The 15,347-nt window shown below is 42.4% G+C and overlaps 1 protein-coding gene across 5 annotated transcripts; it reads left to right on the top strand.

The window, feature by feature from the left end:
• The first annotated feature begins 179 nt into the window (after positions 1–179).
• Positions 180–7,869, top strand: LOC112574089 (transmembrane protein 26-like). 5 transcript variants are annotated; one of them, XM_025254949.1, is made up of 8 exons: positions 180–654; positions 2,097–2,357; positions 4,345–4,498; positions 4,901–5,149; positions 5,489–5,615; positions 5,795–5,962; positions 6,085–6,324; positions 6,522–7,869. In XM_025254949.1, exons 4-8 carry the CDS (start codon positions 4,944–4,946, stop codon positions 7,056–7,058), a joined length of 1,278 nt encoding a protein of 425 aa, XP_025110734.1. In that variant the 5' UTR covers positions 180–654; positions 2,097–2,357; positions 4,345–4,498; positions 4,901–4,943; the 3' UTR covers positions 7,059–7,869. The 5 variants fall into 5 exon arrangements, with proteins under 5 accessions (XP_025110734.1, XP_025110759.1, XP_025110743.1 ...); XM_025254974.1 differs by lacking the exon at positions 2,097–2,357; XM_025254958.1 differs by lacking the exon at positions 180–654 and having other exon boundaries at positions 1,672–2,357.
• Positions 7,870–15,347: the final 7,478 nt, after the last annotated feature.

Here is a 15,347-nt window from a genome sequence, read left to right as displayed (position 1 = left end):
TCGAGGTTGTGTCCCTTGGCGAGGCGTGAAAACGCCTAAAATAGACCGCGTCTCCAAATCGTCTGTCTTTCTCTCTTTAAAGATGAATGGAACGTTTCGCAACAGACGTTATTGACTCATGACCCGGATACTAGATATTAGGATGTCACGTGTTCACTTTTTCTTTTTGGAAGTCAGCGTTAGCTTTGACAGGTGTCGTCTTTTGACGAGTTAAAAATACTCTTATGCATCAGAAATATGAAACAAGACACTAAATATAATATCTCGGAATTGTCTATTACTGCACTACCCACTAAAACATGACTCTTGACTCCGGATTCAAATGACTCCTCGCACTGAAATTCAGTCGCCACAAAGAAAGGGAGGGAAATGAGTGCCTTGCATTGCGGGGCTGTTGCTGTGCCTACCTGTCGCTTAGTCTAGCGACATTTATTTGGTGAATAAGGACCTAGATTATAACATTCAGCACTAGGGACACATGGCATACACGGTTAACTTATCACTGTATTTGGAATAGTGCTGACTGGGTTCTCTAAGTGCGAGGACAGTATCTCGCCTTTTGCAGAGAGGCCGCCGGGGTTTCAAAAGCTAACTACAGCGGAGCAACCTACTCGTGCCTCTGTTCTCTGAACGGAAAAAGATAACCTGACAAAGGTAAGAACTATAAATCTCCCTAAATCGTTTGATCTTGATTGTTAAAAGGGTTGAGAAGACATCACAGTATAAATTTATATGGGAGGGTGTCAGAGGGCTTTTGGCAACACACCCCCTAAATTACAAAATTTTGCTAAATTTTGGATAAGTTCCTCCTGTTAACTGTCTGCTGCCAAATATTCGAATCAACAATTTGCGGTGAGGGCGGGGATAAGAGGTGAAGAAATGTGGAAACGAAGAAGGGTCCAAAGTGAGTTTCATGGACAAGATGCTAATCACAGTCTGTGGAAACATTGGGGGGAAGAAATCACAACAGTGAAAACTTGCCTGTCTTCTCCAGTGTCAAGCAAAATTTCGTAAGGCTTTCTTTTTTTTTCCCCGAGCGAAAAGTGACAGTCTAACGGGCAAGTCTACCCACCTGAAACGGCAATGAATGAGGTACTCCAAACTTCGTAGTGCTTTCTTTTCTCCCCGAGGGAGAAGTGGCAGTCTGAGGGGCAAGTCTACCCTCCTGAAACGGCAATGAATGAGGTCCCCCAAATTCTAATGAAATGCAGAAGGGGCCGCTGAGTACAGCTACAATCCTGCATTCCTGAAAACAGCAATTTCCGCTAGTCTTCCATTGGTTGAAAGATTAAGCAGCGGGCACAACACAAAACTTTTCCGAAACAGCCTGTTCTTCCTGTTTAGTGTGACCAACACTGCAAACCTGTCTGGCTTCTGTTGCGGTCTATTGTTTCGCGTCAATTTTCAGTTTTTCAACATCACTTCCATGGCCACTCGCCAGCTTGAGTGAATTGTTTATAAACTAATCATGAATTATGGGTCCCGCAAACATTTTTTTTCTCGCAAAATATTTTTTATAGAAGAAACAAGCTTCGTATCCCTTCGGCAGGCCGCTTGCTTTGGAGATTTGAAGAAAGCGTCCAGCGTCGCTTCGAAACTTCATCAAGGATTTTGTTAATTGATGTACTGTTTATCTAAATTACAGTATGTTGCTATAAAATGTTTTTTTTTTTTTTGTGTGTGTCCGAGGCAATATCTGCTTTCCTGACATCATAAAGTCTTAAAACAAGCACAAAATTAAGAGAAAAATCATACACTCGTCTGTATCTCGTCAAAGTGCAAAAGATTTTTTTTTAATTTGTGTATTTTAATGGTCTTATGAGGTACAATTTCAGGAGTGACGGGTATTACTTGTTTTTCAATATTTATATCACAAGAATAGGGCAGTCATTATGAGAATTAGACATAATTAAATTACGCTATAAGTTAATCGCTCCCTGACTTACAATTACATTAGCAGAAAATAAATGGAAAATCCATGCTGTGGAGGTATAAATGTTGAAAATATATATGCACCAGATGCTGGCCTTAAGATATATATAATACATGTACACACATAAAGTAACACGAGCAGATCATATGAACTTTGTCATAAGCTGAAGGACTTGAGGTCCAGTCTGGCGAGACGGGCAAACCATCGCAACAGCTGGCTGGCTCACTTAATACCCGGAAGACAGCCAGCAACACCGGGGTAGAATACAGGTGATCGAAGGCTGTCTCGGGAGAAGTTATGGGACCCTTGCTCGTACTAGGGCGCATACCTCGCTGAGTCACTCAGACATGAAATGGCAGAGGACGATGTCGCCAACAGATAACACGAAACTACACAAAACTTTTTAAAAAATTATAATAGACAGGTACGTACGGTTGCCTTTTCTTTACTTGTCCGTAGCTAGGTGCTTCCTCGATGTGTGTGTGTGCAGTTGCTTTATACTTCCTTTGCATCTGTCTGCTTAAACCGTCTTTTTTTTTTTAAACTATACCTGCGCCTGGGGCAATGTATGTATTTATTCCTCTTCTGCTTATTTTATAAAATATGGTTTTTATCCCTTCTCGCATTATGAATTTCTCATTACTATTCCGTGCAATGAATTTGACGAACAGAATTAGAAAACATTAACTTTTTTCCCTTGCATGATGAAAGACCAGAGACTCTTGACATCAACGCGACTTGCCTTACTAGAACAGGAGACAGAGGTAAAGTCATAGGGTGAGCATCACAGACAGCGCTCCACGTCTAAACATTTGTTTCTGACAGAAAGTTCAGAGTGCATGTACATCTAGCCTAATAACTGCTGTGTAAGTTGTGGACTCGTTTACTTGTCTGTTGACGTGTTGCGAGGAGACACTCGTGTGTCAAGCGGTTGGTGCGTCACGCTCCGTCAGGGCGCAGGGATGTCAAACATCGTGACATTTACGTCGCCGTAGTAGAACCTCCGTCTTGTTTGTCTCCGGACAGAAGAACGAGCAATTACCTTTAACAGCTGTGGAGTAGGCAGTCTTGTTTCCTTTGTCCTCTGCCTGTCCTACAGTCTGAGATGCGTGGTGCTGTGAGATGGATAAACACAGGTCATTTATGTGAGATCCTGATGTAAAATGTCGACTGCATCCTGTTGAGTTTGATGTCAGCACGAAGTTCTCTTTTTGTGTCGCTTTGTCACGGACCGTCCGCAGACACGCGCATTCTTTCCACAAACCAAAATATCCTGATCGCTTGAGGGTGGGCGTACCTACTTAGAGGCACGAATAATTATTCAATTCAAATATAATGTCAAATGAAACAAAGGCAAAGTATCAACACTCATAGATTCACTCCTTCATTCGCCACACAAGATATATTACCAATATATTATCATTCATCCCACGTACTGTTAAAGTTAACAATGAAATCGACTCTCATAAAATATTGTCACTGATGAAGAATAAAATGTTCGTTCTTGATGAAACATTAACCTTTTATATTAAAGTCTTTGAGTCTCTCCCAAGTCCTCTATTCTAATTAGTCCCACTGATCTTCTTTCCACGAAGTCTATTTATTACTGAAAATAAATGGTTTTTTACAGTACCAACAGTTTACAAGCAGACGTCTCGGTCTTGCGCATGCGGCCGCCTCCTGGGTGCTTGGCAGGATGATGTTAGATTAGCTGAAGGCCGGGAGGAAACCTTTCCTCCACCGGCGCTTACTCTCCGGCTGTTAAGAACTGTCCCTTCCAGGCGACAGAGAGAGGTCGGTGCCCCAGTCTTGCACCAAGTTTTTCCGTTCTTTTCTCGCTGATACCAGTGTTTGGTTTCTTGACCCCGCCAAGAAACTGTACTGCGGGATGCCCAAGCCACAGAGCTCCCCCACGGTGCGAACACGGACTACAGTGACTCACGACCTGTGAAGTACATCCACCTGTAGTTTACCCACGGTATTACTTCCCGTAATACTTTTTCCCGCTGTCGCAGCAGTAGCGAGAAAGTCCCGAGAAAAATCCACCAGCTCCACTTTTGTTCCGCCGTCTGCTCTCTGCTTTCCGTTATATTTCTAACGTTATTTTCCTCTATCTTTTACGTCACCTTATTTTGACGTCCCAGTTTACGTCATTTGCTCAAGGGCAAACAACTTCCAGCCCACTACGCTAGATCAGAGCAACCACGGTTGTCGATCTTCCCTCCTAACCCCCTCTACTAAGTACTTATCCGTTACACGCTTACAACAATAATTTTCATTTTTTAGACATTAAGAAAAGTAGGTAATACTGACTCGTCTCCTCCCTGTTTTTATATAAAGTTACTGTTGTGACAGTTTATAACACAAGAGTAATATTGTTTTACCCATCCATGTATGTTCGTATGTTTCAGTCAAGTCAGTGGCTAACAGACTGAAATCCTGCTTCCGCCACTGAGGATCACGTACTGCGCATGCGCTAAATAATAAACGAAATATCCTCATTGTTGGTATCTGCTTCCCTGGATGCTGCATCCTTCAGCAGCAATTGAACAGTTGTCAATCATTGTACGTGATAGAGATGTCAGAAAAACATTTGAGTCACGAATCATCTTCAGACTGCAGCCATTACTACAATGTACAATAAGTTACACAGATGAATATTTACTATTTTTATGATTTAGTCCTACATCGTATTTGCATTTTTACACATAATTCCTTAATTCCCTAATGTACTTCTCACAGTCCATAAAACTTTTATGCAAGTTTAAACGTATTTTTCCAAAGAACATAAAATCTTCTGGTCTGTCACGATAATATGCAGGTCAAGCTCTCAGTGTCACGTGCTCAGTCTCGTCAACCATCATACATGTTGCATCTATTTTAATGTCAGGGCAATAACCCACGAAGTTTGCGAATATTCATGCTTTCCTCAAACTGTCACGTAGGATCACGTTTCATTAATTTCAGGTGAGCAGGCACCACCTATGACGTCACTCTAGGTAGGTCACCGATGACGTCAGCAAGGGTGCAGGTGACGGCTGCGCAGCTGAAGGCGCTGCTGGTGCGACTGGTTCTCTGTCTGCACTTCTTGCTGGTCGTATGGCGGGTCACCGTGGCTTGGGGCAAGACGCTGTGGTTCCTGACATGCGCAATCGCGCCCTTCCTGATCGAGACCATCTTCACCATTGTCAAACGCAAAGGGACAGAATGGAAGTGGTGAGTGGTTGCTGAATCACATGGCGTGGATGAAGAAGTTTTACATAATAGTTTGTAATGGGACATAACTGTAGTCTTTTTCTTTTAAGATTTTTCACTTTTCGAAAACTGTGTTTGATGGCGGTCTTTTCGGGAGACTCTCCTTAGAACTTTAACTTTGCACTTATTTGACATATGAGATGGCACTAAGCAGAGAAGAAGCGACATCAGAAATGGCGGCGGTGGTAGTGTCTGCTTTAAATAATAATGAATGACAATATTTTTAAGAGAAAGCTCTGAATGTTGTGCACTTTCGCTGAATTGTTTAACAAAAGGCGAGACCCATCTTTGTGAACACAGGTTCTCCTTGTGCTTCTTCTTCTACTCGGGTGCCACGCTACCCGGAATCTGGTTGCTGGAGATCAAGAGGACAAAGACATACCTTAGTGCCAACGTTACATCTTTGGAGGACATCATGATCCCTGGGGTCTGCATCTGTCATCTGTCTGCCTATCGTTACCATTAACGTCTGTCCTACAATTGTTGGCATCTATGTTCACCTTTGTAACTTGTCTACTGTAAATGACCAGGTCCCTATCGCTACAATCATCATCGTCGTCGTCACTACCACCATCACCTATAACTGACCTTTGCTGATGTCGACAGCTGGACATCCCACTGCGGCTTAGCTCGGATACATGGGTGCTGGTGATGGAAGAGCTGTTGCTGTACCTGATGATCCTGGGACGCTGGATTTTGCCGCGAGGTCACGTGGGCAGGGAAGAGCTCTCCCAGCTCCTCTTCGCCTTCCTTGGAATGGCCTCGGATATGATAGTGAGTCACTAACTTAAGCCACTGACTTAAACCATCTTTTTGTTTGGCTGTCTGCCTGCCTGCCTGTCTGTCTTCTACTGCGATGTTTACTGTTCAGCAACCGTCCGGTACTCCGTCCACAGGACCTGTTCTCGCTGTTCGAGGAGGACAGGATCCGTGTGGACATGAGCGTGACGTATGCACTGCTGGCCGTGTGGTCGTGGAGCGTGCTGCAGTTCTCCCTCACCTTCTACACGGCGCACCGCCCCAGGCGAGCTCGAGGCTTGCAGATGACCGGACACCGCCATGACACCTTGTCCGTCTATCGCTTGAACATCATTTACACGGAGCTGGCCGCCTCCTTCGTGTCCCTGTTCATGCAGGTAACACCACAACCTCTCTAAAATTGTTGTTTGTTTGTTTGTTTGTTTGTCTGTCTGTCTGTCTGTCTGTCTGTCTGTCTGTCTGTCTGTCTGTCTGTCTGTCTGTCTGTCTGTCTGTCTGTCTGTCTGTCTGTCTGTCTGTCTGTCTGAACATTAGTGACGATTCCAATCTTACAAGTATGTTTTCTACACACCAGGACGGTCCATTTCTAGCGCTGAGGCTGTACACCGTTGTGGTCTACCAGACTGTTAACCACAGCACGATCTTTTTCATTTGCAAAAACATCCTGGTCATCTTCATTCTGATCTACAAGATCGTCATCTTGTGCCATAAGCGCGTCCGACAGAAGTCAGAGGAAGACGGGAGTGAGGTCGTCGATGAGGGGGCGAAGGATACAGAGCAGAGCCTGAGGGGCATTAAGAACGGCCACAGTGCAAAGCGAGAGCTTGTCGAGTACAACAACCACGTTGATCTTGAAGAAAGTGACAACCAGGTGACCTCTGTCGATGATGGGGGCCAGACAGTAGACGAACTTGTTGCAGAAAGCAGCAATACAGATGTGACCGGACCCCTCTGTTTGGATGCATCAGGGGATGCGCCACTATCACCGGAGAAAGATAGGATGGATAGACAAGAACAGGAGAAGGAAGAGTTGGAGCGACAGGAGAACAAAGACGGCAACCTCACGGTCAACATAGACACCACAACTAACATTGATAATCATATTAATTAATAATGAACAGTCAAACCAAAGAGGATCCTCTTTGGTCAATCTAACATCCATCTCTTAACGGACTTCAGCACATGAGTCAGTCTCTGTTTCCGCCCTGGGTCATGTGACCCTGCACGACACCTTATTAAAGGATGCTTTTCATGGTTCCTTGGAGGGTGGTCGACGCCGCAGTAGCTAAAGGAAGAGCAGATTTACGAACATCAAAGACTGGACTGGTCGTCCTGTGCAAAACCTGTTCACTATCGCCCAAAACAGATGTAAGTGGTTGGTCAGCTGCAGTATCTATCTGTGAGCTCCTACCAACGAGAGGTACCTGTCAAGGGACGAATGACTGAGTTTCCAGGCAGTAATATCGAAAGACCACCAAAGCGTGACGGTGCTGCTCCAGTGGACACGATAGGAGTGTAACTGAGACACATCTGGGATTAGTAGTGGGCACCCCTGGGAGCAATGTTGGGCTTGGGAGTACTACCGGGACGTCTACCGCTCTCATGACGGGACAATATTGTTCTTTCGTTCCGACTGCATTAATTTCTAAAGCAAACGACATTTAATATGGAAGTGTAATATGAATATAATATGAATAATCTGGTAAGTTTATTTTAAGAGTGATTGGTTGATATAAATCATTGTAAAATTAGTACAATGACTAATAAAATTTCAGGATTGGAATCTATAGCCATTAAAAAAAAATTAATAAATTCAAATGTATTAACGCAAGTTTGTGTCTAGCAACAGATTATGATTATATAAATGTTACTGTACTGCGCAGCAGGTTCCATTATCCATTAAATAAAAGGCAAAAACAATTGACAGCTAAACAGATGTTAGTTTTCCCAGCAGACCATACTTTCTGTTTGTTCACGTCCTTCGTATTCTAACCTGTCAGGATCACCTGGCTCTCCTGGGAGTCACTTTGTTAGGAGTGTGAATCAGGAGTGTGAATCACTGCTGGCTTTTGTAGTTCGTGCACACTGAAGCACACTTCACAGTCTAGGCGTTAGCTTTACCGTCTACCGCCTCATTAGTGTCAAACCGTTGCATGGCCGAGCCTTTGACCAGCTGCAACTGTTGACAAAGAGTTTATGTCAAACTGCAATGACGTACAGTCCACACTTTCTGCAGGCTTACCTCACTACGACCGTGACACCTTTCTCTCTCTCCCCCCTTTGTGTTGATTAATGGGCGTCATAGCTCATGCACGTCTGAAAAGCATTTCCTGAAAGTGTCAGTGTATCACATAAGCATCTTGCACGATCCAGTGGAGCATGGTGTATAGTGCTTGTCACAAGACAGGATCACTACCGAGTAGCTCGGTTATCTTCGCGTCTGACTGTGATTTCCAATCATTCTAATCATCCTTCAAAACTCTTTATGTCAGGACAACAAACAAAAACGTCTGAGAACAAAAATGAAATTAAATATTCGAGATCCACATGTACAAATATTGACATGCGCAGAAATAGAGATCAGAAAGAGGACACAGAAGGGAATTTCACCATAAATTTATCTTTTGTGTGGAAAGGCCTGGTTTAATGACGACAGGATTGTACAAAGATACGTTTGTGCTGTCACAGCCATATCCAGCGAGAAAGCTAGAACCATATGCTAAGTGGCTGTATCTGTGTACACACGTGACGTCACAATTTTGACCTTTTTTATTCGCGGTGATGCTTACATGCGTGTCTTGAGAACGGAAGGATGATTTGGGGAAATATTATCTAGCACTGAGCTTTGTCCATGAACAAAAGCTCACAATACTAGACCTTTAAGGCTCCTGTTTTAGCAATGGTCTGTCATCCATGCTTGATGAGATTTACCACAGCTCTGACAACGGAAAACCACACAAGAACGAAACAAATATATACACGTGACATTAATGACGGAAAAAAAATGTGTACACGTGACACCAACGACGGAGATACAAATAAGACATTTTTCTGCGCCAAGTAAAACATGAAACAAACGACAATGTCCCTCTGAGTTTTTGCTTGTTTTATATTCTTTATGTATAAATAGGTTAATAGGAATATTTTCTTGCCTTGAAAGTTTTTTTCAAAGTCGTAATGCTTTTAAAGTCATGACACGTCAGAGCTGGAGCGTGACAATAGCTTGCTCAGTTAGCACGCAAAGTGTTCGTCAGAGAAGAGCTGGAAAGGACAACCACTGCAGTTGGGCTGAGAAAAGAGTAGTTTTTTTCCCCCCATCTGGTTTGCTTTGCATTATTAATAAAGAAATTCCTTGTTAGATAAAAAAGTGTTTTACTATTGGACTGTAACAGCAGAGTTCGTTGTATTGAATACATGAACTTCTGACACTCTAGGTCAGGCAAGCACAGTAAATACTCCTTTAAACATGATTATTCGAGACCGCATACAATCGTTTAGTCAAAAACATGCAGTTTCAGCAAAAATACTTCAGACAATTCACAAAAGGCTAATTGCTGAATGCAGTGGAACAATAAACCTTTATGCTTTTGTTTGAAATCGTTGACTTTCCACATAAATTTCTTCAGTTATAGGTGCACACTAAGCAGCCACGATTTCGGTGAACGTGTCACGTTGGCTGTATAAGGGAGATAATGCAAACTCCTAAAAACGGTTTTGAGTTTCTAAGGGATGTAATGCTAATAAAACATTTTAATAGATTAATATGTAAAAAGGATCAAAGTTTTACTAATATTTCAAAATAATATAAAGCAATATTTTTGACAATAATTTAAAATGTTGAAAATTTGTTAACTTTTTTTTATATTCAGAAAAACTATTTTAAATTAGAAATTTGTAATAAATACAACAACTCACCTATTACATTGTTTCCATGTAATATGCGCTGGTTATGAACAGAAATAACACTTCGCATACCGAGGTCCGAAGGCAGTGAATTAGATCACTCAGTTACTGATATAGTCTCATGAATTTCAATGTACCTGTTCACTGTCGGCCCTTGACCTCATCTTTTTGTATTTTATGCTTGGAGCTAGTACTTACTTTTTTTATTTTTGGAGTTAGTACTTACTTTTTAAATGAAAGTCAAGCAGGAAAACTGCATCACTTAATTCGATCACGTGCTGCCTTGATTAGTTTTTCAAATTGTACCCGCTGGGAGCAACTCTGCGCGCTCTCTTATTCAACTTTATTTATATTTTGTTGTGCGTTGTGTATTAATGATTCTGTGTATGCGTGTTCATGAAGGTGCATTTGATTCCTGTCCTGAAAGCTGTGCACACTTGCCTGATGTAAAACGCTTTGAGTCCTAGCTGTTGATGCTGGAGAAGGCGCTATATAAATGTCGGGTACACCTGTCTCCAGGGTTAGTATTTACAACAGTCTCTACGGAGAGGCCACCATGGTCCTATGAGCAATATGTAGAAATCAGTATTTATAAGCCGTGGAGTTACTGTTTAACGGTTATTTTCTGTGGATCTCTTTGCATGAGTTCGGTTATCACCACACTGTACAGATCTCGAGTACATCACTGTACCTCGATCCTTTTCTTCAACAATTTTTGCTTTAAAAAATCATCTTATTGTTGTCTTAAACATACAAAGATGCATTTACAGTGACATAACTTTATTGTTTCATGAGTTATTCGTACACTACATTTTTTTTTCAATGGCTTACTGTTGTCTAGTTCTCTTTCGGAGCCTTTACAAACTGCTTTTCCCCCAACCCCCAGAAACACCTCCATTATAGTTACTTCCCTTAGTCCGTGTTTCTGTAAAATAGAAAACAAGTGCGAGGATTACTTTACTAGTTATTGAATTTATTTTACATTTTATCAAAGTTTAATTTGTCAAACGCTGAGAAGACTGGGGAGTCAATTGTTAGTGCCACACTGTGTTCTCCATTCACTCCTCTCAAATTCAGAAGCAGTCCTGGGATTGCGTCCCTTTTACAGGGCTCTATAGTGATGACAAGAGTAGTTTCCCCTGTAATGTCTGTATAAAGCGTGTACTGTATTATTATATTGTGCTGTAGTATTCTCGCCCTCTCAGTCTTTCCCGTTTTCACTTTATCCTTTTTTCACGAGACAGATGGGAGGGGCGACGGGGATTAAATGCACTAAACCTGATATATATTGGGTGAAAGGGTGAGATTAGCTCTATATAACTGCGCCACTGCCACTACTGATAATATTTATATATCGTCGTGAGTTTATCGAACAACCAAAGGATCAGTTTTCTGGAACGCATTTATGACTTTTGAGAATACCAGTGCTTATGTTGCTATGGAAGCAAGCAACTGACTATTATTAAGCAGAAACAAGCAAATTAAAATAATGGTAGATCAAAGCCTTGCAAGCGAGCTTGTTAGTTTCCAAGGCTACAGAAATTGTTGACCGTGTTTAAAAAATGTAACTCTGTTGTACACACGTTGTCTTAGTAAAAACAATAATATTTAGTTTGTCGGCAAAGACTTCAAATCCTTTGTTTTTAACAAATAGTAGTAGTTCGATCCAGTGTTTATGTGAGTTTATGCAGGGGAGCATTTGAGCTGAAATGGATATCTTCATTGAGTAGGCAGCTCATTTATGTAGTGACTAACATACTGCGACCCCTGACTACGATAGGCCCACGTGCAGGCCAAATAAAATGATGGTGTTTGCCGCCTCGCCGCCTGTATGAACACGGATGCTTGCCAAGCTGTGTAACCTACTTGTGCCGCCAGAATATTGACGGGCCGCGGCGCCGTTGCGTGAGCATCGAACCAAGGATAGAGAAGCCAGCGGGATTTTTTTTTTCCTCTTTTTTTTTTTTTTTTTCTTTTTTTGTGGCACGGCACATGGCGCTTAAGTGTCAGCTTGCAGTGACTGCCAACGAGAAAAGGGGGTGAGTGAACTTACAAGTCCATTGCCCGTCGGATCTTACAAAAAAGTCATCGTACCTAGGCTATCCTCGGTGCGCGGAGTGCATGCAGCTTCATTCAGCGAAAGTAGCGTTTGCTCATGTGGTAGTCGTGATAGTGGTGGTGGTGCCGCGCGTCTACTTGGCTTTGACTGTTGCTTGCCAGACGGTGAGTGTGCAGGTATGTAATCAAATGATTGATGATCCTCACGTGTATTTTAAACATCTGTTTCGCTGTGCAAGACCTCCACTCGATAAAACTAACAAACAGTCTGTTCGTGCTTGTGTATGCGAGAGCGTGCATGCGGAGTTTGATCGCGTCTGCATGTTGAATCTCCATCTTCATTCCTCTATATGAGATGAAAATCAAATTTCGGGTAAATTTTACAAGTCTTCTGTCGTTCTTCCCTACGATTATGTCCCTGCAGTGTATTGTAACTGAATAGCCAGAAGCTTGCTTGCAGATCAATACGTGTATTATCATGCAGATTACATCCCCCTGCCACCCCATATCATCACACCTTTCCACAATCCTTTGTGGGGGAGGCCCACGAGTTTTAGGCCCAGAGTCTCAGACCTGTGAAAGAAATACTTTTTTGGTTTTGTTTCGTTTACATATCAGTGAATGGCTACTTGGTCTTCCTACCACGAGTGCGTTTGACGCGGTGAGCTACTTACAGTTCAGTGTCCCTTGTCCAGAGAGGCAGGGGACTTTTTCTTTTAAAGTTTACGATGAGTACTCGTCAGTTTATAAACGTTTGAGTCAATAACGCTACATATAACTCAGACTTCCAAATGAACACTTAATTTATTTAAATTCGTTATATTAAGCCCTTTCTAAAAAAAAAAGGAAAGAAAAAAGAAAAAAAGAAGAAAAATAAGAAAATTCCGATAGTTTGTCAGGAAGACTCTTTTCTTGTTTACTGATAAACCAGCAGAGCACCGCTGCAGCTGTTGCTGACCCAGATTCCCCGTCCCCCCTACCCCTACCACTACCACCACCCTCGAGCCCAACGGTATTTGTGTTGGACACAGATACGCATGCAGTCCGGCCACACGGTTGGTATTTTGTCCATGCATAACTGTGTGACACATTCGATTACTGCACAAGCTGTCTAGTGGTTCTGTCTGGTATAACTATTGTGCACAATACACACAAACACAGCGGGGTAGCTCAGTCTCCCCGTTACACCTGACCAGTAGCTTAATTAGACACCTTCCAGGCACTGCTGCCTGTCTTGGAGTAGAACCTTAGTGCCATGTCCGGTTTTGGATGTTTAGACTTCTGGAGTAAAGATACTAATAAGTGATTCTAATTTTTTATTTTTTTATTTTTTTTATGTATTTATTTTTTTATTTTGCGTGTATTCTGCACACGAGTCAATTTGTTGAGGAATACAATAGCTATGGACAGATCACTAGCACTCGGCTATATCACAGTAAAGTACACCCTAACCCTGGAGCAACCAGTGATAAGTATAGCTAAGGAGAATCCCAAGGAAAGCCCTTGTACAGTAGCCACCGGGGATAAATATAGCTTTAAAATCTCTCAAGAAAATCTGTTTGAACAGTAACTATTGGCATAACGAAGTTCCCTGTGGGAAATGTCTGTCGCGATCAGTGAGTCACTTCCAAATAATTTTTTATTGTGATGTAGCAGCTGGTGTAAATAGCGGAACTAAAAAAATTAATTTCAAATTCTTTTTTCACTTTCTCAAAATCAATACGAATACCGCAAGCTGGTCCTCATTTATTACTAACCTCGAATAATTGCAGGAATCATTAACGAAAAAATGTAGGGACATAACTAACTGCTCCAGCAGTGACCAGATGTAGGTAATTGCTCACCCGAGCCGCCAACAAATGTTAATGTTAGTGCTATAGGTACAGGCAGGCAGGCAGCAAATGTTAGGTCTATATGTACATGCACTGATGCATACACATGGACACGCTTGTGCACTCTTCCTTCTTTGCCCTCCCTATGTTTGTCTCTCTCTCTCTCTCACTTCTACCTGGTGTTTCAAGAGAACAGTTTTTGTGTAAGTGTTTATGCGATCCTCCCAGGAGTTTGTCTGGAAATGTTCCGAGGGAGGAAGAGAAGCAATTGCTGCTGTGAATAATTGAACTTTGTGTGTGGAAAACGAACCCAAAAACAAATACAAAAACTGTTGCAGGAACGCGCGAAATGTTGTTTGTGCTATTAGTGTGGGAACACACGCCGTTGGTGGTGAAACATAACGTCACTGTCGACTGGGGGACGACACGTCACTACAGGACACTAGGGCGCCATGGACCTGTGCGGTCAATACCTTTGTGTCAACACTGTTAGCTGCTCCGATCGTTCGTTATGTGCATGTGGCATCTGTTTACAAGAGGGCTTCTTTGCTGTGATATACAGCTTCAGTTGTTGAATCGGTGTAGAAGGCCAATTTAAAAAACATCTTTATTTATGATTTGATTTGCTTGTTTTTTTAGCTTGTTATCAAGAAATAGGGGACCTGGGTAGGCGGGCTGTCGGGGTAAAGGGCCTGGGGTGGAAACACAACAGGCTTTTCTCACTCTTGGAGTTTTTTCTATGGAGCGGGTTCCTATACAAGTTCGATCCTTTAACCTGATTTGTCATCATTTCTCACGTGTAAACAACTCTATGTTCAAGTAGTGACGTACATCCTGGTGCCTTTGTCCTAATGTTTGCAGTCTATGTTATGTCACTGAATGAAATGTCGATTTTGACAATCGAATTGTCAGCAGATGTTTTATGTACTTGGAAAAATAAATTACGATTACAATTGCAAGGGGTCCAAAGAGGTCGTTATCCCCGGGGCTCGTGCTGGCTCTTCGCCGGTCCTGGAGAGTGGACCACACAGCTGGACAGACAATAATGTAGAGCCATATTATTCACCTACTTTCGAGGAAAAAAGGATTATCCTCCTTTGGTTCGAGTATCATCATCCATTTACTAATTACGCTGCAGTTGATACTTTTTTTTTAAAATCCTCGTCAGGGACACGGTGACGACCAGAGGTAATCAAGGTATGGTATACTTCGATCGTCCCTGAACCACATTAATGTCAGGAATGTTGGCGGTGGGATGCGTAGGAGGCAAGACGGTAATGGATCTCGATCCTGTAACACGAAGCGAAGAAGCATTCTAGGGTTTCATAGCCTTATAATCTGAGTACGCACGCTCGTTTGAAGCATGATGTTCGCTGAAGTGTAACGCTGTGACGTAAAGATGAAGATCGCTGTAGTAACACTACATCCTGAACTCTCTTACACACATGTGAACATAAACACAGAGAATACGGCCATTGCTTCTGAAGTCCCGAGTTTGATGCTTGCATTTACATAAAATCTTCGAGTCCTCACTAAGGCCTTGCAGCTTGACAACGCATACACACACCATGTTGTGGACAGTACTGTTCAGCTGCGCGCGCACACAG

Source organism: Pomacea canaliculata, linkage group LG1, assembly GCF_003073045.1.
Source record: "Pomacea canaliculata isolate SZHN2017 linkage group LG1, ASM307304v1, whole genome shotgun sequence".
NCBI classification, from domain to species: domain Eukaryota; kingdom Metazoa; phylum Mollusca; class Gastropoda; order Architaenioglossa; family Ampullariidae; genus Pomacea; species Pomacea canaliculata.
Note: the sequence above shows the minus strand (reverse complement) of the source record. Positions and strands in the feature narration are given on the sequence as shown.